Source organism: Pollicipes pollicipes, unplaced genomic scaffold, assembly GCF_011947565.3.
Source record: "Pollicipes pollicipes isolate AB1234 unplaced genomic scaffold, Ppol_2.1 Scaffold_4219;HRSCAF=4965_pilon_pilon_pilon, whole genome shotgun sequence".
Lineage (NCBI taxonomy): Eukaryota > Metazoa > Arthropoda > Thecostraca > Pollicipedomorpha > Pollicipedidae > Pollicipes > Pollicipes pollicipes.
The window spans coordinates 30,118,471-30,140,970 of record NW_023596448.1 but is presented as its reverse complement, the minus strand read 5'-3'; the positions used below and the strand labels follow the sequence as shown (position 1 = coordinate 30,140,970).

The 22,500-nt window shown below is 46.9% G+C and overlaps 1 protein-coding gene and 1 long non-coding RNA gene across 2 annotated transcripts; both read right to left on the bottom strand.

Moving 5' to 3' along the window:
- Nucleotides 1-1,231: 1,231 nt before the first annotated feature.
- On the bottom strand, nucleotides 1,232-3,521 carry LOC119095620 (uncharacterized). The gene is made up of 3 exons (XR_005093927.1): nucleotides 3,495-3,521; nucleotides 2,047-2,180; nucleotides 1,232-1,601 (listed from the first exon to the last, which is right to left on the bottom strand). It is a non-coding gene; the product is annotated as an uncharacterized LOC119095620 (long non-coding RNA).
- Nucleotides 3,522-14,303: 10,782 nt separating this feature from the next.
- On the bottom strand, nucleotides 14,304-18,980 carry LOC119095548 (transcription factor MafK). Its single transcript, XM_037218399.1, has 3 exons — nucleotides 18,893-18,980; nucleotides 15,624-15,787; nucleotides 14,304-14,603 (listed from the first exon to the last, which is right to left on the bottom strand). The coding sequence occupies exons 1-3, from the start codon at nucleotides 18,923-18,925 to the stop codon at nucleotides 14,393-14,395; spliced, it is 408 nt and encodes a 135-aa protein (XP_037074294.1). The 5' UTR covers nucleotides 18,926-18,980; the 3' UTR covers nucleotides 14,304-14,392.
- Nucleotides 18,981-22,500: the final 3,520 nt, after the last annotated feature.

Sequence of the window (22,500 nt, the reverse complement as noted above, 5' to 3'; positions counted from 1 at the left end):
GACATGAAGCTGGTGTGCCTGCCAGGGGGGGGGGGGGGAGAGGATCCTCCTGGCATCCAGTGCGAGTCGTCCGCTCCCCGCTCTTGGTGACGGGAGTGACATATATACCACGTTTTGTAATGTATGCCTTGCCCCTGGCTAACACCTTGTCCTCCTGGCACCGCTGTCCCAGGACCGCCACGGCAAGCGTTCAATCGTGAATAGAACCTTGTAGCTGCTCATGTCTAAGCTGGAGCTGGGTTGAAAGAACATTTGCATCCTGCTTTGAACAAGTTGCTGTTGGGCTTACGTTAGATGCGGTTTCTGCGGACATCCGGTGCCGTGACCTGACCTATTCCCAGCTGTCGACGACAACAGCCGGCAGCCGAGACCAGTGGCGTGGCAAGAAGCCGCTTTACCTTGGAGCCGGAGGAGATGACGGTGGCGGAGATGCAGGATACAGTGGCGGTCGTTCTGCTGCGAGCGATGTCATACACATTCTTTGCTCAACCACTGGGCCTGGTCAAGCGCCATCCACCACCCGTCTGCAACACTTCTTGCTGCATGTGCGCGATTGCGGTGTTGTTCCCAGGTCGTACTGGGCTCTAGCAACAAGGTGGGGCGTGAACGGGGGAGGGGACGCAAAGGAGCTTGCCGATCGGTGGTGATGACACGCAGGTCCGGTGTGCGCGTGCGGCGCTGAAGCGTTGTTGATAGTTGACGCGAGTTTGTGTTGTGACTGATTTGGAAACCTGATCCCGTGCGTATGTCCAAAGGGATGCGTCATACTGCTGGGGGATGCGTCGTTCTGCTGTGGAATATGTTCTATCGTTCCGATTGAGATGAGCCGTTCTGTTGAGCTGTGTGATGGCTACACAAGTATGTTTGGAATGCTAATTTGGAAGTTTTAGTTTTTTTTCGCCAGCGTACGTCAATGGAGATACGCCACTCTACCATGGAGTGCGTTGTTTTGCTGTGGGGTTTATTGCTCTGCTATCGAATGCGTCATTCAGCTGTGGAGTGCGTCTTCCCGCCATCCTGTGTTCCGACGGCACGCCGTTGTGTTGAGACGCGTCTCCGGAGTATGTCGATGGAGACACGTCGTTTTACTGTGGAATGGGTAAATCTGCTGAGGTACGTCGTCCTGTTGTTCTTATGCATATGCGTCGTTATGCTGTGCTATGTTATGACCAAACACGTCTGTGTTGTTACGCTGATCTGAATGTTTTTGTTTTTGTCTCTGGTGGGTTTCGATGGAATTACAAAATATATGGCATGGTCGTATATTGCAAATTTATCGATATGGCGACTGAAAAAGGGTTGAGACCCTCGATAGTGTTCAGAGACCATTCAGGCGTTTGCTCCAATATCACGCCATGATTTATATTTCGGCCATCGTTTACACAGCTCACTTCGTAGACACTGTATTTTTATTTTAACTTCAGGCAGTTATTGAAAAGGTTGCAAAAACCCAACTACAGAACAAGTCCGAAAATTGCGCCCACTCCATGGCTCGATCAAAATCATCGGCCCCCACCAACATGCGACGAGTTGATAATGCTTAGCACGTTGGGCATAGCCGCATGTCCGATGCTGCCTGCAAGCGGCGAGCCGTCCTCTCCCTGCAAAAGAAATAGAATTAAAACAAGAGCAAGCCACTTTTCATCATGCACTGGTTATTGTGTATTGCACACTATGCCACGCTACACCAAGTGAAGGGAAAGGACGCGCCTGGCGGCGGTCCAAGCTGACAGTTCATACTCATGTTGAACCGTACGAGACGACGAGATAACTGGCACTGCCTAATGTTTGTGGTTTGTTTCAGTCTAACTCAGTTGCTAGCGTATTTTTTCTTTGCACTATTCTGATTCCAGAATTCGAGGCAATCCAGTCCAACGAAATAGCGATGCATGCAGCGTATCAAAATGCATGTGACGTTTGCTAGCCTGACTAGCTAAACTAAGGCGTGTTTCCATTCCATTTATCAGGACGCGAAGACTCAAATCAATTCAGTCTATCTGTGCCAAACGTGCTCATTTGACGGCTGCTGTTTTTCCGCATACTTACCGGCCTATATGTGGTGATGGGTGTATCTTTGTTGTTCAAGCCTCCGCTGCAGAACTTCCCAAATGAGAAAAAGGTGCACTTCGCCCAGGCCGCGGAGGCGCAGACCACGAGCAGGAGCGTGACGACCTTCATAGCTGCCGCAACACAAATCACTCGTCAAACCGCGAAGCACAACAGCTGCTGACCCGTAATGGTGTTGGTGTTTCCACATGCCCGTTGGCGATCGCTTAGCTCGTGGGCTCTACGCAGTGAACTGAAGCAAAGCGGGCAAAGCGCATGCTCATCTGTGGCTAGTTACTGTGAGGAGAATTGCGAGGGTGCTGCACCCAATCCTATTGAATAACCCCCCACAGGCCCCAAACATGTGCATTCTACCAAGACTTTTTGTTTATAGTATTGAACAGCAGTGTATAAATGAACTTTACTACGCATAAGAGGAATGAAGGGACACGTGCTGGGGTGCGGGTCAATTTGACACCCGAGGGTTTTTCCGGAATCTTCTTTTTCCGTCACACCGAGGTCAAAACGATTTTTTCACTTCAGAGCTTGCTGCGTGGGGTAGTCCTGTGCTCATTTCCAATTAAATGATAACATGGACAGCATCTTGCACCTTTCATAAAGTTGTTAAAGGTCAGCTTAGGTCACCGACCTAAAATGAACCTTGTCAACACATTGTTTTTAAGGACATACCGCCCAGCATAATCCTTGACGTTTATTCCAATTAAAAAACAAAGGAATCCTGCATGATTTTGGTCACAACGTCCTTCTTAAGGTCAAACAAGGTCACTGACCTTAAAATGGGCACTGGTGATCCTTTGCTTAGAACAATCATCGAGGCGCATGATGGTTGCATGAGAAGGTTTGGTGGCACTTTAGACACCAGTCTGGATTTTACCTTGTTTGACCATGTTTAGCGTGAAGTTTATGACCTAGGAACTTCAAATTTTGATAAAAGCGAGCTTACATACATGTCAACACACCCTGTAAATTTGGTGCTTTTTAGTTTTAGGACTTCAGGGGTCAAATTGACCCCTCCCTCCACCCGAACGAGAGGCATCCAACCGGCCACCCGAGCGCGTGTTAGTCATTTGTGGCCCACACTTATAGAACTCACTCCACGTAATCCCCCCTTCCCCTTCTCTCCGCATCTGGAAAATCACAGGTCAACTTGTAGTTTTGCCACGGAGGCTGGTCGCGTTTTAGGTTTCTATGGATTTGGGGTTTTCTGTCACCTTTTAAGCAAACATCAGGTGGCAGACGGCTTCAAGGTCTCAACCACACATTCAACTAAATGATTCCTGTTCGCTTGACAGCAAGTGTTTCCACCCTCTGCCGCCCTTTCTCGGTAAGCTCTGTCTCACTAATAATGACGGCACCACAAACTACCGCATTCTCACATCTTCCCAAAAACACCAGTAGCCAAGCCGACCTGGGCTGAAGTACCTTACCTGGCTGAGTGATTGAAATGCTGCGACTGCTGGCCCCTCTTGTTGTATGCACTGCTTTTATATGCAGGTGAGCCGGTCTAAGGCCGGCGCAAGCACGTCCACACTGCAAGGCGACCGCCGAGCCTGCACAATCGGCCGTGAAATTCCGCGGCGGATTTTAGGGATTTACTGGGAAGCGGCGATTTTAGGGATTTACTGGGAAGTCACGAGCATTTGGAAGTCAGGCGCAGCGTCTCTTGGCACGGCGTCTCTGATGGAACCAATCTATGGAACGATCACGCAGGGTGTCGTGGTCCCTTGGAGAGCCACGTTGCCCACCTCCCTGTTTCGTTTTTCTCGTCCGGTGACGGGATCTCAAGCGCCGCCTTCATTACGACTGGTTCGTGATCCTTCCGTAGGTGGGTCTTCATGGGTGGTTCGTCACTGATTTCCCCACCACGGTTAAACGTTTCTGCGTAGTCTTCGACACCATCAATGCGGAGGGCCACACGCTGACCTCGCAGCTTGAATTTGGAGGATCCTGCCAGTGCGCTCTCAAGCGAGGTTGTATGCAATGCATTCGCAACCAGGCGAAGAGGTTCGGGATAAGTTTCGGGTAGTTTAAGTAGTCTCAGGTAGTTCAGGATACGTAGTCAGGTAGTTTCAGGTAGCTCAGGTAGTTCGCGAGACACGCCAAGATAGCTGAGACGCTTAAAGCCTGGCAAGACGAACGCTTCGTCTGCGCCTGAGCGGTTCCCCAGCTTGAATTCATTTGGAAACGTGTCAATGCTAGATATCTTTTATGTGCAGCTCGATTTTTTGGGTCTGGGCAGACTAACAATTCCTAAGGTTTATGATTGAGCGGTTCAGGAAGTTTGCGGACGTCTTTGTTAAGTCGAAAATATCCGTTGCATGTGCATAGGATGTGTCATTGACTGACTGCGAAACTTCTATTGTGGCCTGCGGCGCCTTCAGCGACACGCACTAAAAACTTGCCCACCTCTTGCTCGTGAGTCACCCCGTGACAGCGCGCAAGATGCCCACAGCTGCCTTTCACCATCGACCCGATGGCATCCTCTTCGTATTTACCTTTACCCCGGGAGTAACCTGTCTACATTTACCCCGTGGTCGGGTAACGCCCTCCATGATGTACCACGCGGGATTGTTGACCTGTTTCATTCACCATTCGCTTGAGAGTGATCACCATCCATCATCCATCCATCATCCATCACCATCCAGTCCACCAGAGGAGGACCATTCACGCAATGGCAAAACTCCTCGCATGTACCATCGTCTTCATAATTGCCCTATTAATCGCCGTCATAGTATATTAAACTATCTTATCAAATAAAACTACCATTTCCCTCGGTTTTGCTGGCAATCCTTTTTAACTGCAGTGGGTGACGTTACATTTCCGTTAGGGGGCGAGCAGATGACAGCTGTGGCCATGACGTCACAATAAGTTTAGCAATGACTTCGATGATCCTGCGATGTATGTGCAACAGTACCCGACGCAAACCACAAACAAAAATCAAGTTTATTGCAAAAGAAAAAATGGATTTGACCAGAGGCAATGGTCCAGGTAACATAACACATATCATGTTTCAAACTCTTGGCGTTTGGGCGCTACGTTACATATGTGGCGACACAGTCACCTAGATGCGGCGCGTTATTTCACTCGCTGCCGAAACACCGAAGGGTGGATGGCCTGCAGAGTGCCTGGTGAGTCAGTTAGGATGTTCTGCACATGTTTCATTCTTGATCAGTTTGTAATGAAGGAACCAAGATTAGGGAACGTGGTTTTCCTGAATTACAGCTACTCGAAATTTGGGCTATGTAAATGTTCGTTTACTTTCTATCCTTCAAGATGAATTAATCAAGAAAAGAAAAGATGATATCCCCGAATGAGATGTATTCCAATTTCATAATGTTATACCACATTACAGCTTTGAATTGACAGGCTTTAACAAAGTATGGAATGTCATGGTTTCCCATTTGGTGGCACGAGGTCTCCTTGTGCCAGATTTTTCATATAATGCATTCGTATTGCATGTTTCAGCTGTTTTTGTTCTAAAACTGAAAAAAAATCATTAGAAAAGGTGCCAGGCCTCATTTACTTGATTACTTAATTCATTTTTGGTTATTTTTATCCAAAACCGATTTATTGGAAACACTGGCTCACCGAAACCAGTCAGGGAGTGCTAACGTTTTGTGAAAAATGATAGGTACCAAATATGTGGACATTGCTAGTAAAGGGTAGTTTCACTATTACAACACGTCAGGTCATAATTTAAGTTTTCAGTTTGGAATGAGTTGGGGCTTTAGCAAAGTGTGTTGACTGCATAAGAATGCTCGGAAAATCTCCAGTCTAAAACATGGCAGATCTTAACAAGATCTTGATGGATATGGCAAGGCAAGCACAAAATTCGGGCGAACTTTGTCATGTATGTGGCAAAAGTTCTTCAAATGAAATGTAAACTTCAAATATTTTCCAAAGTCTCAGAAATTCAAACCTTTAGTCGGAGTGAGAAATTGGGCAAGAGCATTTTTTTGTTAGTAAAAAGCTCACCACGAAGTTCTAACCCAAGCTCCCGTCCGAGCAAATTAAAACCGATTAACTCCGTGGTAACAATGAAGTTTTTGTTTCGCAAGTAAGTTAGCCAAAGTTTTCAGCTTGACAGCAACTTCAAATTAAGTATGCTGCTTCCATCGATTCATTTCAGGGTATGCGCGAGAACAGAGTGTTGCTTGCGAAAAGCTCATTGTTCACCCACTCCCCCACACTAATGTGTCTCTAAGAATGAACATGGTGACGGTGACAATTATGGACCACGGATAATCTCCCCACCGAGCAGTGCGCTGCTTGATTTTAGTGAGGTACTCTTTACATCCAGCAAAAAACTTTGTTATTAGGTGTGCACTTATCTATTTCTGTCTTATCTATTTTACTCACAATTGCATTGCCCATGCACAACTTAGGCGCCAACAATGCATTTACCTGTCTGCAATTCTCCCGTAATGATTTGAAAGGTCTGGAACACTTCACAGAAAGACAGAAAATTGCCGTGGGGTGAGCATTCCGCTCAGGACCGTCTATACCGCGAGGACCTTTTGAAACTTCTTTTTTCCTTCCTTTCCGATGATCTTTAAAGACACCATCTATGGTTTAAAATACTGATCAGCTTCTTTTCAAAATGGACCAACTACAAACTTGCACATCTCTCATACGTGCATTGAATTGATTTGCCAGTCACCCGAACATATTCGATATCTATCCAAGAGTGGACAATTCATGGGGCCTAAAGGAGACGATTTGAAGCACGGAACTTATTTCTACCGCCATTTTTTGCCCTGTTAACCCCCCCCCCCCCTCCCCCGATAGCCGTTTCTTTGGATCATGGCGAGGCCCAATAATGATACATATAAGCCTTTCCAGTTTCACTTCCTCACCACGTTACACCATCGTGCCGTGGATAGCTTTGGGACAGACCTGGCGCAGCTAATTGAAAAGTGTTTGGTAGCGAAATCCCGCCCTTCGAAAGTGTTTTTTTCTCATGCACATGTCCTCTTCTTTATTTCGCATTTTAATCTTGAAGGCTAGTGGTCATGATCAATATTTCTATTTCGCGGGCGGGTTGGATGACACGGTCTGCCAGCACATCATGCGAAAAATGGATATTTTTGCGCGGGCGAGAAGAAAGTAGTCTGCCCTTAAACAGCCAGTAAGTTTCTCCTGTGGAGCAATTAATTACTAACCTTGCCTGCTTTAAACACGCGATTTGTGACCAGATTTAGTCACTTTTTTATTTTAATCCATCGAGTTCTGGTCATAAGGCAAGTTATGACGTCACAAGACGTGCAATTAAACTGTTTTTTCCATACTCTTGCTTGTTTGCCTTTAAGTTGTTGAACGGATCCCTCACGTCTGCTCTAACAATGTTGTCCATAGTTGCCATGGTTTGCTGGCTGGCAAATGACCGTACTGTAGATATGCACGATATCTTTAACACGGAAATACTCTAGGCTGCATAGCAATCACAATATGAGTTAGATATTGGTTTTTCGCAAATAGTCCATTTCATTTAAAATGTGAGGCCAACATCTCGAACGTTAAGTCATTAATTACGAATAGCCAAATCTAAATAGATACCTTTGCTGCAGCGGAAAAGGCAAGCAGTAAAACTGGTTTTGTGTCCATTGATAAATTATGTTATGCTTGGAAGAGAGAGATTGCTTCGTGGAGCACACCCACTATTGCCTTTGACAGGGGCTAACCATGGCAGTCAGGATAAGCTGTTCAAAGTGATTTGAGGGTTTTGATTTGTGTGTTTTCAACTTTGTCTGGTGTCATTTAGCTGACACAAATGAACTGAATCGAAACGCAAGCTGGAGCCAGCCAAAAGTAGGCATGTTTTTTGGCATGTTTTTGTCATAATTGCTACTGTCAAGAAATAGGTTTAGGTGAGCTGGGATGATGTTTAACATATGGGCTACTCTAGGTTAGGCTGAGTTTTTTAAATGCATGGCAAGTGGCAGTGGGAAGTTTGCAACAATCAGTGACTCACAAATGCTACTGACGCAATTAGGTTAGACAGGATGAGATGAGGTAAAGCTTCTTTAGGTTAGGCTTAGTTAGGTTTCTTTCATGGAAATAATCATTGATATTTAGCAAGAAGGAGTGACATGCTATTTGCATTTCCCGTCTTTCACCCCGTCTTAACAGAAGCCAGCGGCGTGCCTGTTGTGTTTGATTTGGTGACGTGCTGATGTGCAGGAGTCCATGGCTTTTCTGTTTGAGGGGTTTATGCTCGCTGAATTATTTGCTGTTGTTTTTATTGTTGAATTACTTTGCTTTGTTATGTGTTAAACAGGTCCGGAAGGGAAGAGCAAAGTGAAGCATCAAAACATTGGTGTTACAAAGTTTTTGATACTCATTACACTTTTATGAAGTAACTATTCTGCAACTTATCGTTTTCACTGTAATGTCATAAGATTTTATAAAGAAATACATTTTTGTCATGTTTATGCCCATGCCTACGTAAGAATGTATGTCTTTGCTAAAGCATCTCTCACTGACTCATCAGTTCCAACTTTTGTGAATTAAATTTTTCACTCCTGCACGATCTTCTTGCGATGCAATTTCTCACTACCACCCTAGTTCAAAACCGATTCTAGCTCACTGTGTTTGACAAATTTTCTGGATTTTGTTGAGCATGTCACTAGTCAGGGTATAAAGGCAGTTTTTAAGATGTTGTCTATCTATATTTTTTAAAGCTTTTGATAAAATGCCACGCCAACATTTCTTCTACTTCATAAAATTGCATGGCATTGAGGGAAATATTCTTAGCTGGTTAGGGGCTTGGCTGTAAAACAGGGAACAAAGGATAATGCTTAATGGTACAAAATATCAGTGGAAGCTAGTAGGGATTGAGGTTTCACAAGGGTCGGTGTTGAGCCCTTTACTTTTTATCATTTTTGTGAATGATATTGAGATATGATTAGAAAGTAAGGTGCTTGAATTTGGGACAATATGAAATTGAAAGGGGTGTCAAAAATGCAGATCAAATGAAAATTGGCTGAGAGAGACTAGTAAAGTGGTCTTCTCTGTGGCAGTTGTCCTTTAATTATGATAAATGCAATAAGATGCATTTGGAAGTTCCGGCAGTGAGGGCATTAGCTGTAAAGTGGGAGGCCTGGAGTCGGACTAGATCGAGGAGGAAGAGAACTTAGGGGTTATAATTTCCAACGATTTAAAGACAACAAACAACAAAGAAAAGCCGCGTAGGGCTGCCTGGAACGTGGCAGTTTTGATGCCGGAGCTTATTAACATGAATGCCGATTATAAGAGTAGGAATGTTTTTTTTTATAAATTTGATCCGAACCCCTTGAATGGATGAACTTCTGGGATCAGCGCTCACGGTACGCAGCGCTTGTTGTGCTAGCCCTGACACCCACCATCCGATCGCGCAATTCCAGATCAACGGCAGAATTTCATGGCGAAAGCGTAACGTGTCGCAATGCTCGGTACTGTCCGTCCTGCCTTCTGATGTCAACTGGCTTTTAGCGCGACCGCTGCCACCGGCCACAGGGCATACCTATCAAGGGCAAATAGCGATGCTAAATCCACCTAAGCAACTAAGATAAACGCTGTCAAAAAGCTGTACTTAGTTTATGTCAGACCACATCTAGACTATTGTGTACAGGCTTGGTCACTGTGCTTCTAAAAAAGGAAAGAGTACAGCGAAAGGCAACTAGGATGATAAATGGGATTGGTGGCTTAGAATATAAGGATAGGCTTAGAGCCTTTGGTTTGCATCCACAGAAATTTCGCAATCTTAGAGAAGATCTAGAGAAGAAAAAGATATAGAGAAGGCAGCATAGAGGTCTACAAAATTATGAAAGGGATAGACGCGGTAGATCTACGTGGAGCACTGGTAATCAGGCAGACATAGAGGAAAGCAGTTTCAGTTAGCAAAAGGTAGGAGTATAATTATTGAGGGGTAGACGTCATTTAGTCAAAGAGTAGTAAATCCTCATAATGAACTACCACACTAAGTTGTGGAAGTCCCTTTTAATCAACATTTAAAAATCGTTTGGACAAGTTCTTTCGGTCTAAGGATCTCACTGTCCTCACTCATCTATCACTAAATCTCACTCACTAAATTCAGACAAGTCAGGTGACATGATTAATGTCGAGGATGTGTGCGGAACATGGGGTAAGCCAACCACGATTGGTCCTTGTAGCTCTTTGTTGACCTGATGTCTTTATGTTTTTTTAATCAATTGACAGTTCTAGAGCATTCTTAGAGTAACACTATGTCAAAAGACAATAACTGTTTGTAGCTCCAAAATATTACCAGTTTACGTTGTTGCTGTTCTTCACCTAGGCGATCTTTTATACTGTTTGTAAAATGGCTAGCCGCAGCTATCAGAGTCGGATAAAGGATGGATCACCTACCATGTCCACGAAATTTGTCATGTCCTGTGGAGCTGGTTGAATCGGCTTGCCAGCTTCAACTGTCATCTTACTTTCATTTTGTATTGCTTCGAAAGATGACACCCTGCAACTCTTTTCTAGAAGTGGGACGAACTAAAGGCATGGGCTGAATAAATGTCTATAAAAGGTCTCGTTGAATTTAACAAGCTTCTTCGTCGTTGAATACATGTGGTCTACCAATTGCGTGTTAATGAAATCGTATGGAAACGAGCTTTTTTGCCGCACTGTTTGACATATTGAGCTTCCCAGAGCTTTCTAAAAACGTTAAAACTGGTAACAGACTAATCAGTGCATTAATCAATCGCAAAAACGGGTGCTGTGAATTTGGGTACGTCGTTGCATCGGCCCAATATTGCAAACAAATAAATGTTTGGCTTTGATATGGCAATACGCAGAAGGAACAGTCCAAACCAGGCATTTACACCGTCAACATTTGCTGAAAAGTTTGAGTTCCGAGTTCATCCATGCGCTCAAAAGTCAGCCAGGCATTGCTGTGGCCGACATGATGCGGAATAAGATTACATCTGTGTTTCCGGCCACCCGGCCGGGATAATTCCTGGTGTCTTTCAAAGTAGTGAATACCACCGCCGTCGCCTTTTCATTGGCTGCACACTGGAATATTTCCATTCCACTGAGCTGACTCTCCGTTTACACGTGTCAACGATTTGAAGAAGCCGTATCTGGACCGTGAGCCCAAAACGTTACGTGACGATTAGGGTGAGCATCATGCAAAATCTTCGTAAAAGTCACCCTTATCGGATGGAAATGATGCAACACATGGTGCAGTGATACGAACTGGTGTTAATGTTGGAATATGTAGCCAGGCACAGGCACACCAGCGATGGCTAGAAAACATGCTAACAAAGTCTCGAGACTCACTTTATGGGAACGAACAACTTAGAAGTATCCGAAAACGATTATTGCGAATCCCCCTTGGTAATAACTTTCAAAGCGTGAATGCCCTGGGGCATCATCGTAATGACGTCACCGTGAGATTGTCAGACCTTGTCCCGACCAGGTTCCGCCCTACCCACCCCCGCCCTCCTGACCGCGTGACCTCTGCGCGACCGTTCTCACAATCCACACATTTTGCGACGCCGTTGTTGGGTGTACCGTTAATGGGCTGTCGTTGGTGACCGCTGCCCGAGACATCATGGCGGAGTCGCGCATGCCGCCGCTGCTGGCCGCCGCCGCCCTGCTCAGCGCCGCCCTCCTCCTGACCTGGCAACGTCGGCGTCGCCCCGGCGCCGCCGCCGCTTGAGGTGTCATCTCTCCAGTCTTTTCGTTCCTTCAGAAAGGAAATGTACCAGCGCTGCGGTGTGGTCGCGCCTCCGGTGTATCACAGCTTTGGATCCAGGCATGGAAACATCCTAAATACTAGGCTGAGATTGGGAATGTCAGACCTGAATGCCCACCTGTTCGAAATTCAAGATCCAACTACATATAGTCCCTCTTGCTTATATGGCTATCCATATAAAGACCCTTAACACTTTGTACTTAACTGTTCTCGTTATCATGAAATCCGAATTTCAATGCTACGTAAAACAGATCGTTTCATTCCAAACTTTTCTGAGCTCACTCACAACGAGCAACTAAGTATCTATCTCACAGGTAACTGCTTACAGGATCGCAATTGGCAGCACGTAGCAAAAATTTTCCAAACATCTCTTTTTCAGACCAAACGATTCGCCTAAAAACTCCCAGCGGGCGCGGGCAGCAGACGGACTACTGGGTGGCGTTGCCGGGCCGGGCGTCCGCCGCCGGCCCGAGACGGCTATATGTGTGGACTGGAGTGGCGGCGGGCGCCCGGCCCGTGTCGGCTTACGGATCGGGCGAGTGGGCGGTGTGGACGTGGGTTCTCTGGCGGCGATGACCATATCTCGTTATTGTTAGGAGAGGCGCTCGGATCTGAGCGTTCCACTTATGCGCCAATCCACTCATCATATTATGTGTTGCTTAATGTCCATAATCGAAAATAAACATCAAACATTAAACATCAAACGTCCAACTAAGCTAAACTTCATTTTTGCACAATGCTAGACGCAACCAGCAACGCCAGGGTAAAAAAACAAACGCTGATAAAACTGCCTTAAACACAGAGCCAACAAAAGCTCAACCGTCAGCTGAACTATGAGCTGACCGTCCTGCATCACACCTTTTCTATGGGCGCATAGTCTGCAAGGCTTTGGTTTCAAAACAGCAGAAGGTTCATCGACCCCCTAGCACTCCGCGTTACAAAAGCTGCAAATCAGGAATCAGTAAATAACGCTGTTAAATGTTCCGTCCCCTAGATCTGGATGGAGGTTCGTTGGAGTTTGACCAATAGCATTCAAATGGTCAATGAAATAGCTTGTGCAGCTGTTCACCACGTTAAGTGTGGTCAATGAACATTTCCTTCGATTTCATAGACGGCAATCAGGACTGTTTCATCAGGGGCAAAACTGCATTGCCAATATTGATTGATATGATGTCAACATCGCGTTTAAAATGTTCATGAGCTAGTCCCATGCGGCAGAGACGCCACAGCTAACCTATTCCAATTTGCAGATGGCGCCTAACGGAGGCATTCTCGGCAACACTTGACGCACAAAGGCCGTTGAGACATGCATAATTAAAAAACTCCTTAATGGCAATGTACTTGTTGACTCCTTCCGCTTGTCATCCGTCTGTGCTTGCTTACGAGTTTTAAACATAATCCCGCCCAGACACTCAGTCTTATTTCCTTGAAAAGAAACTCGAGACAAGTGGCTTAGAATTCGTGGAATGCTGGTCCACACCCTCGCGGCGATCCTGCTGCCTGCGACTGACCTTTCTTTGTTGCTAATTTTAAGACCAGCATCACCACAAGACACACCAGCACCACCACAACCGCACGGCTAATCCCCGTGCGGTTGCCGCCACCAGCGCGAACCCCTTTCGGCCAAGCGGCAAAATGCTAAGCTGTTCCCAGAACGGGGTGTAATAAACAATGATGCCGCCAGTGATTTGAAGTAGTCATGACTGGGCTCTTCAGGTCTCCACGTCACATGGAAATGCCGACGGTCGCTGGTTAAAATCGTGACAATACCGGTGTACCGGGAGCATACAGCAAGCAACGACTTGCTTGTAAGTTAAGAGAGAGCGTGCAAAACAGGTTTCATGATAGTCTGCTCCACTTGAAGTCGGTTGAAAGTCTGGGACTACGGTTAGCTGCTCAATATGATCGCATACAGTCGGCAGCGTTGCTGCCTTTGTAGTTTATTAGTGCAAGCAAGCACAGCACGTTAGTGAATGAACACCTCAAACTCGACGATAGATTCGGACATGAACACTTCAAACTCGACAGTAGATACGGACATCATAATTCATTTGCCGGTGGCAGCACAGCGCAGAAATACGCTTGTTTATCAATGATTAAGATTCCAACGGTGTGGGACGGCAAAATTCTTCCGATGTCACTAACAATATTTTCACAGGCAACGAAATGACATGAAACGGTGCCCAAACTAGCGCGGCGGACTATCAGAGAAGAGCTTGGTTTAGGGTGGACAATATCTCAAATTGCTAGGCTGTGTGTTTGTGATGCAGGAAAAGTACCTGAACTGCGAAACGCGAAGGAAGAACCTATTATTCTCACTGCGTTACAGTGCACAGGCCAATTCTGCTTTCCTAAAATTACCATTCGTATTGAAGAACTTACAAGCCAAGACATCAGGATCAATAACAACCTTGGAGCTTTGGGGAATGATAAACAATTCATTGAGACCCAAGACTGAATTTCACGCAACCACATCAATCCGAAAGCACCCATACCCTGTCACCAAATAAAGTGGGCACGCGACATCTGGACCTCAAACAATAATACTTGCTCAATACTGTACCCAAGTGTTCGACATGCTTGACCTCATCGACCACGGCCAAGTCGACCAGGTCAACGGCAGCCTCAGATTCTCGGCGTGTCGTGTTCGAGCTCAAGAGGCAGCGGAATGTTCTTCTGGTGCGCGAATTTTCTGATGGCCTCGTACTTCTGATAGTATGACTCGATCTCTTCGCGCATGTGTTTGTTGTCGTCGATGACGCGTATCCGCTCCCGCTCCTCGGCCGACTTCTCCGTCTCGAGCTCGTCCTTCTGCTCCAGCCGCTTCACGCGGCAGCTGGCGAGGCATCAAGGTCATCACTCAAGGTCATCACTCAAGGTCATCACTCAAGGTCACCCGCCGACGGTCGAGCACAAGGAACAGTCCAGTCTCCAATGGTGCAGGTCAGTCATGGTCAGTTTTCTGTTGATGTTCAAAGGTTAGGGCGTCGGTACGCGAAAGTGAATAATGACGGATCTTAGGAGCTAAACGCTCCTTTGTGACTTATCATGGTTAACAAAATAGCTTGGAACCAAACTTCCACAAACCAACCAAACTTTTCCATGTATGAATTTGACGAGATGATGTATTCCGCTAACGTGCAGTGATATCAATTGATACAATTGACGTTTCTTATTTCATTTCGCAGACATGATCATTCAATGCACAAAAGTATGGCTGGTGCACGAATCACCAACATTTGGAAGCAATGCACAATGAACAAAAAAGAACCGCTCGTATGTGGGATATGTGTCTCCCTTCCACTGACAGAGCACTCGTGGTGCCGTGCCTACGTTGTGCTTCACCCATCTCACGGGCGAAACTTTCTAACAGCTGGAACTGCGGTCCTATCTAACGTATGAAACGTTTTAAACACACAGCCAGGTATCTGTTCCTCCCGCTCCTTTTGGTTGGCACGTGTTCACCGATATAAGCGATGTTCACACTTCGGTATCACACACCACTCTTGCTACCCACCCCGTCAAGTAGTTCAAGCAAAGCTACATTAGCTCTAAACTCTATCTAAGCTTCCCCGCACTTCCACACACTACATCTGGTTAGAGACGCTAGGTGTAGCTGTTTGGATGAGTTGGGTGAGAGTTGGTAGGGAGGGTGGGCGGGGGGGGGGGGGGGGGGGAAGCGCGCAGTAGCGCAGCCGACTTCACGCGAGAAGATCAGGTTTCACTGCCGGTTGACATCATGGTGGCCTTGGGCGCTCATCTCACCGCCAGGCGCTGGCGCCTAACGAGCACATCGTGTGATAACGCGCAGACTTAAACATAAAAAGAGAAAAAAGCAATCCGACGTCAGGCTCACCTGGCAGCGTAGCCGCGGTTCTTGAGCGTGCGCCTCCTCTGCTTCATGCGCACCATCTCCTCCCGGTTTAGACCACGCATCTTGAGCTGGCGGTTCAGGTCGCGAACACTGATGGTCACCAGCTCATCGTCGCTGATGAGCAATGACGGCGGACTCAGCGGCGCCTGCGGGCGGGGCGGAGGTGATGGTGCGTAGGCGCACTCAGACAGAAGACAGCATGCCGATGCCGCCGATGCCGATACATGCCGATGGTATGGGCTGCTGAGAACATCGGCGAATCCCAACCTTAAGCTGACCTCGGCCGGTCGGACGCTCGGCGCCCCGCTCCGCGCTGCTCCGGGCGATCCGGATCCGGATCCGGGCGATCCGGGCTCAACGCGGCGCGGCCAGCCGAGTCCGTGGTGCGCGGCTCGCGACGTGAACGTGAGTTTGTTGTGACATCGCATGGGATTTACGAGAATGTCGGCCTAAGAGTCTACCTTCAGCGACGCAGAGATAGGACCTACGCACCCGTTGTCAGCCATTGAGCGGAAGAGGCAGCACTCAGTCGGCGAAATCATTAACGCGCTCGAGTCCAAGAGAAAACAACATCACCGGAACAGGCACATGTAAGTGAAGGGGACTGGACCATTTCGGACAAATTCAAGGCCATGATGGATTTGTCCATCGGTAACGGACCGTTAATTGTTTGGGGTAAAATTGAGGCCAAGCCGTCATCATACGGGACCAAACTGGATAATCTGGAAAGCACAGTCTTTAAACGCTTAAATCTTTCAAAGCCTTAGGTTATGCTTTTCATTACTGTCAGCACACAATCTTAAGCTACATATCCCAGTTTTGCTACGATGTTACCGCCCTGAATGCGGCGACACATCCGATGCATGGCGGTTTAGAATAATCCAACGGACGCGGTGTACTGCTAACGCCGGCTGCCGGGCGCGGGTCCCAGTTCGCGGAAGCTCGAGTGATCTAGCTACTCTGCTATTTGCCGTGCCAGCAGCCGGCGGAGCTGTTGCAGGAAGTGTTTCTTTTTCCCGGGAGGTTCATGGATTGCGGTCCGCACTAGCCGCAGCAGATCGCTGACATTCTGCCAAACATCAGAACATTCCATTAAGCACGGTTGTTGATGCATTTCTTCCAGGAATGTCGTCTTTATCGCTAAAACGCTTTTCGTGTCTTTCATTGTAGCTTTCCTGAATGTGGTGTTGTCCTCACTAGCTTTGTTTTACGCTCTGGGTTGTAATGAGTTGTTCAGTTATGCTATTTGTGTGGAGCTATAGTGTTTGCGTTCTAGCGGCCATGAAGTCCCAGGCCACAATTGTCGTGACCCTGAGGTCACATTCATCCTTAAACAGCGTGTTCAAGCGAAAAAGTCGCCAGCTGCCGCCAACCACTGTAAGAACATTGGTCGAGAGTGTTTTTGTCTGTGACATCATAACACAACCACACCAACACGCACAATCAAGCGCGCGCATTAACACGTACATCTCATAAACACAACACAACGAATGCATATTCACAAATGTGTTGTCACACCGACGATTATGCAGATAGTTAAGGGGAGTCGAAATGACTAATTTCAAAATTATTCCCATGAACGTCAGAGGCTTGACAGGCCAGTCCAAGCACAGAGACATAATGCAGTGCTTGAGAGATATGAGTTGTGATATTATCTTCCTTCAACCGGTTATATTATCTTCCTTCCATCGGTCTCAAAATCTCATTTATAACTAAACTCATGCAGGTCAGGTGGCCAGATCAGTTTTAAGGATGCGAACGGTACCTGAGATAGGCCAACTTTGATGGGCCATTGTGGCTCTTTGTTGACCAGATGTCTTTGTATCTCTTAATGTATCTTTTGGCTTCTGAGCCACACGCCCGCGAAAATACCCAGACTATTTCGCGCAGACTTTTTCAAGGTCACCCAGGCATCCGTGACGTCATAATAACGCAACGTAAACCCTACTTTTCCTTTGGCCATGCGGTGATCAGTGCCAATAAGAAATATAAATGTCGAGGGGTTCGTGTCTCGCGTTCGCGAGTACCATTCCCAGATATAACGGCTCTCAATTGGCTCTTAATCAATGTTGTGCAACGTACAATGACCCAATCTAGCAGTTACGTATTGAGAAGCATACTTACTAAACAGAGAAACTGTGTTGTCTAGAGCGGTCCGCTCCACTAAACATGTACTAATAGTTATAACTGAGCTTATTTCATCATACCAAATGCCTCCTGCAGCATCTTCGAATGTGGAATATTGTATTTAAGAATAACGCATTAGCCGAGCATGTGAATCCAAGCAAACACCTTAAATCCACGGATAAGCATGACAGAATGCCACGAGAAAGGGCCAAAACACAAGCACATAACGACAGTTAGCTCAGTGAAGACTTCCAGCCCGTGCTGTCATCTTTTAACTAACTAAAGTGCTACAAAAAGTAGCAGTTTTGTACAGCTGGTTTGGCAGCACCCCAACGCCACACCGACGTTCCATGACACAATGAGACAGTGTCGGATTAAAGAAAATATTTGTATCTATCTTGTAGATAATTTTTTGTCTACAGCGGCATTTCCTGCTTAGCGACACATTAAATGCTAGAAATGGGTTCCTTCAAATCTACCTGATGTTTGCTTCAGTGTCTTCAAATGTGGAACATTCCCTTTCAAAGCAATTTAGTAGCTATAAGTGAACTTATTTCATCATATTTGATGTTTACTTCAATATCTTGAAATGAGGTACATTCCATTTGAGGCAATAAATCTGACCCATTTCTGGCGTGCGTATTCTTTTCACGGTTTCGTGTAGCGACGGCTAAGCCAGCCCACGTTACGATAGCCCGTGTAGTTTACCGTCGCCGCCCTCGGCGTACCGGTTTTTCAGTGGATGTTTGAAGTAAACATCTGCACGGCGCGATTACGCCCGATTATATGACGCCACGGCCTCTGTTTACTTTGTCCACCACTACCTGGCGAGTACCGCAACCAGGTGACCGAGAGAACCACCGAAAGCCATACTTGGAGCACTCCCCTTTCCCAATCGACGTCGTGGACGTCCTCTTCACGGAATGCACGGAATAAGCTCCAAGCACAGCAGACGCCCCCCCCCCCCCAAAAAAAAAGAGAACGAAAGCTCACCAGTGCTGTCGCCTACGTCAGCTGGCGGCAAACACCTGAACGGCCAGACCTAAGCGTCATTTCCCGATGCCCTCTTCGTCCGCGGCTCCACGCCGCCCGGCTGGCCATAGAGCACCACAGGGTTTTCTCACCTTGCTGTGTTTCTCTCGCTTGTCCGTCTTCATTCCTGCCGCGTGCCGTCGCCCACGAGCGTCCCGACGGGCAAATGGCGGCCGGCAAATTGCAAGTCACGCCGCCGCGTCGTCACGCGCGGCGGAACGCCGCTGGTCACGTGACCGGCGGGGCGGCACGGTGGAGAGCTGGGCCGCCGTGTGCTGCGGTGCAGCCGCGGCACAGGCCGTTGCCACGGCAACTGCTGGCAGCGTCGAGGGAGCCGAGAGAGCTGAGGGAGCCTCTGCGACGGCAGTGGTTTTGGCTCAGTCGTTTTACAAACCCAGGTGGCGTCTATAACCATCCGCCACGGATCAGCAGTTGGGTGAACTGTGTGGTTTGTAATACGGCTTACTTTCATGTCAACACGTAGACGTACACGTAATATCCAGAGAAATTGGGATTTATCCTCTCTGCCCCCCCCCCCCCCTTCCCTGTTGGAACCCACACAGCTCGTCTCAATTTGTTTCCGTCTCAATTGTTTCCGTCTCAACAGCTCGTCTCAATTTGTTTCCGGAAACTACATTTGCGTCGCCTAGCAGCTTGCTCTTGACCGCGCAGGATAACACTAGACTTGTAGAGCTCGTATTTAACTAGAAAAAACTCATCGAAGTCTCTTTTTCGTATAACTCCGACGTGCTTCTTTTTTCTGAGGCCAAGAACGCACCTTGTTGCACATTCCTGCGTGTTGAAAATCCTAATAAATGGCCATCACTGTTGACAACTCCGTGAATGATTGCACATTCAACTACGTCCCAGCCGTCGCAGTTAGCTCCTTGACGTAAATTTCTAAACCAATAAGCAGGCCTTAAACGATCCATCCCAATAACGTCAGCAATGATTTCAAGTCACATCACATAACTTGCAATTAATGTGCTACTCGATGGCAATCGATGCCACTAAATTACATGTTTAGCAGAAACTAGTCATTTCTATGTGTAACAATCAGCTTCGTCGAAGTGTACATGGGCAGGCTTGCAATTGAAACAAAATTATCGGCATGTAAGCACGCGCATGAGGAAATGCAGTGACAGGATGGCACCAATATATAATGTAGGTGTACGGTGGTAACAAGAGGACCCATAAATCACATTTTTAGGATCCGGATTATACGGTCCAAACTAGTCCGAATAATCCAGATCTAATCCGCCCGCGAATCCGCCTTTTTCACACATCTCAATACAATGCGGTCCTGTTCGCCTTACCAGGCAAAAATATTTCACTTGAATCCGTGCCAATCCGCTTCCACATTAGGGACTCCTTGAAATCTGAACAACAAATTTGGTTCATCTGAGAATGTTAGATTTAAGAAAGTTGTTCATTTCCATTTGATACTAATGTGCAACAGGTCGGCATAAGCCAGTGGGTGCTTAGGTGCTTAACACAGCTTGGTGCCAGTCGGAAATGCAGTTTTACATCAAGATCAGAACAAACATGGCTCATCACATATTTACTCATATCACGAATATTTTGGCCAGTAACTCACAGACACCGCTACATCGCAGTGGCTGGATTCAATAACCTAAAGGCATGAGCACATTACCTAGCATTTCTAGATTTAAGGTTAGGAGCATATACCTACACATACCACTAGGCCATTTTCAGCGGCACCCAGTTCACAGACGCAGGACGACACTCATCTAGCACGCCTTCTGAATAACTGGAACAATCATCTCACATCATATATGATACTCCAAGTGTGCGCATCCATTCTTAAACACACCAACTAATGAAACAACCTCAGATGCGGCACAACACAATTTCTCCGTTTGGTAAATATTTTTTTTTTTAATACAGCACAATATTGTGATTGTAACACCCGATCTGATATGTTCTCCTTTATCATTGTTGATGTTCTCGCCTGTTTTGCTGAAACAAGATTATCATGAATTGGTGTTTCAAGCCTATAGCATTCCTTATGATGCATTCTATTTTGGGAAGTGCATCCAAAGCTATTCACCCACATCGTTAAGGAAAACAGACAGACGTTGAAGGCAAAAGATGCTATCAGTGCCAATACTTCTTCATGACTCGGCATCAACGTCCTTATCTTACGTAAAGAGTAACGGGTCAGGAGGCACTTCAGAGTTTCGATGTTTCTTATGTCGTCTCTTGCGATCATGTTTGCATCACGTAATCAACTTCTCTGGAACCTGTTCTCAAGAACGACTCGTTCCTGAGAACGTCCCGCTGAACTGTTGGGTTGATCATATGGATGCGTATTGAAATGTCCAGAGTTCATGAAGTCCAGTGCCCAAAAAGTCCAGAATCGCAGCATCCAGCGTTCACAACATCCAGAAACCATCCAGGCTCGCAGCGTCCAGCGTTCATAAAGTCCAGTGTTCATAAATTCCAGCTTGTGTGGGATCGACGGGATGAGATACCGTCCCACTTCCTCGCAACCCTTCACCTAGTGGTTCGGATATTGCCCGACAGAGGGCTGCCGGAGCCGAATTCGCCCCGCCTCAGCCGACGAGTGACGTCATGCGGTACAGTGCTGCCCAGTTAAACCACTCTGCATGGATATGGACAACGTTTTGTTTGAGCGCACAAACTTTGCCGTATCAGCACGCCTTTGGCAGCAGGCGTATGAAAGACTTTAAAACTTTGATCCCTGGCTCGTGGTATCGAAGATGGCTGATTTCTCGGCAGTAGCTGCACGGTGGATCGTGGAAAGTAGTTGTCGGGGTGCCTACTGTTTAGTACTGTGGGCTATGGATAAAGTTTTCCGCGGTATTTCGTCCCGTTATTTACTGTGTGTGTTGGTGATGTTCCTTTTTTTGAAGAAATTGATGACTGATGTGTAAGGCGGACTGATTTGATGTCTGCTCCGGGTAGGTGCGCAAATAAATGTCAAGCTCCTGGCACGCTAAACCTACGTTGTTAGTGATTCTATTTGGCTGATTTCCCTCCTTCCCGCAATTGCAAATTCTTTCACTCGGTCCTGTAAATGGGACGTATTCTGAGTTATACATGTCTTTACTCTCAAAGAGAGGGGGGGTGGGGGCTGTCTCATCAGCTGAATCCGGATACTACTCCCTGGTGAGACACGTTCAATGGCCCCAGCCTAATAAACAATTGGTTTTTCCATTAGGTACGTTTTTAAACATGCTTGGTTACCAAACAAAGTCAGTAGGCTGAACAATCAAAATGCAACGAAGAGTCCCGTGGCAATATGCCAACTAATTGGTTCCTCTCCGATTTTGGCCCACTTTGTCACAAATCTGCGGGCTGCAACCAAGTTAGGGCGGGAGATGAGACCCCCGCAACTGAAAAGGGCACGGCACTCCTGGTTGCAAGCAACTGGGAAGCAAAGAGCAAACGCTGAATGCGAATGTATTCAACTGCCTAGCAGACGCCACGCAAAAGCTACGCACGCGCCGCGCTCAAAGGCGCTGTTGGTTCACCATCTCAACAGCGGTGTTGTCAGCGCTCCAAGGCACTGTTGTACAACTGTTGTACAACAGCGCTCAAAGGCGTTGTTGGTTCACCATTCAACAGCGGTGTTGTACAGCGCTCAAGGCACTGTTGTACAACTGCGATTCTTTGGCTGATTTCCCTCCTTCCCGCAATTGCAAATTCTTTCACT

What these genes read in the sequence shown, in the direction of transcription:
- LOC119095548 (XM_037218399.1), bottom strand. Translation starts at nt 18,925, where the DNA reads ATGAAGACGGACAAGCGAGAGAAACACAGCAAG. An exon ending in AGCGAGAGAAACACAGCAAG is followed by an intron (nt 15,788 to 18,892) that starts GTGAGAAAACCC and finishes CCCCGCCCGCAG; the next exon opens with GCGCCGCTGAGTCCGCCGTC. An exon ending in AACCGCGGCTACGCTGCCAG is followed by an intron (nt 14,604 to 15,623) that starts GTGAGCCTGACG and finishes ATGCCTCGCCAG; the next exon opens with CTGCCGCGTGAAGCGGCTGG.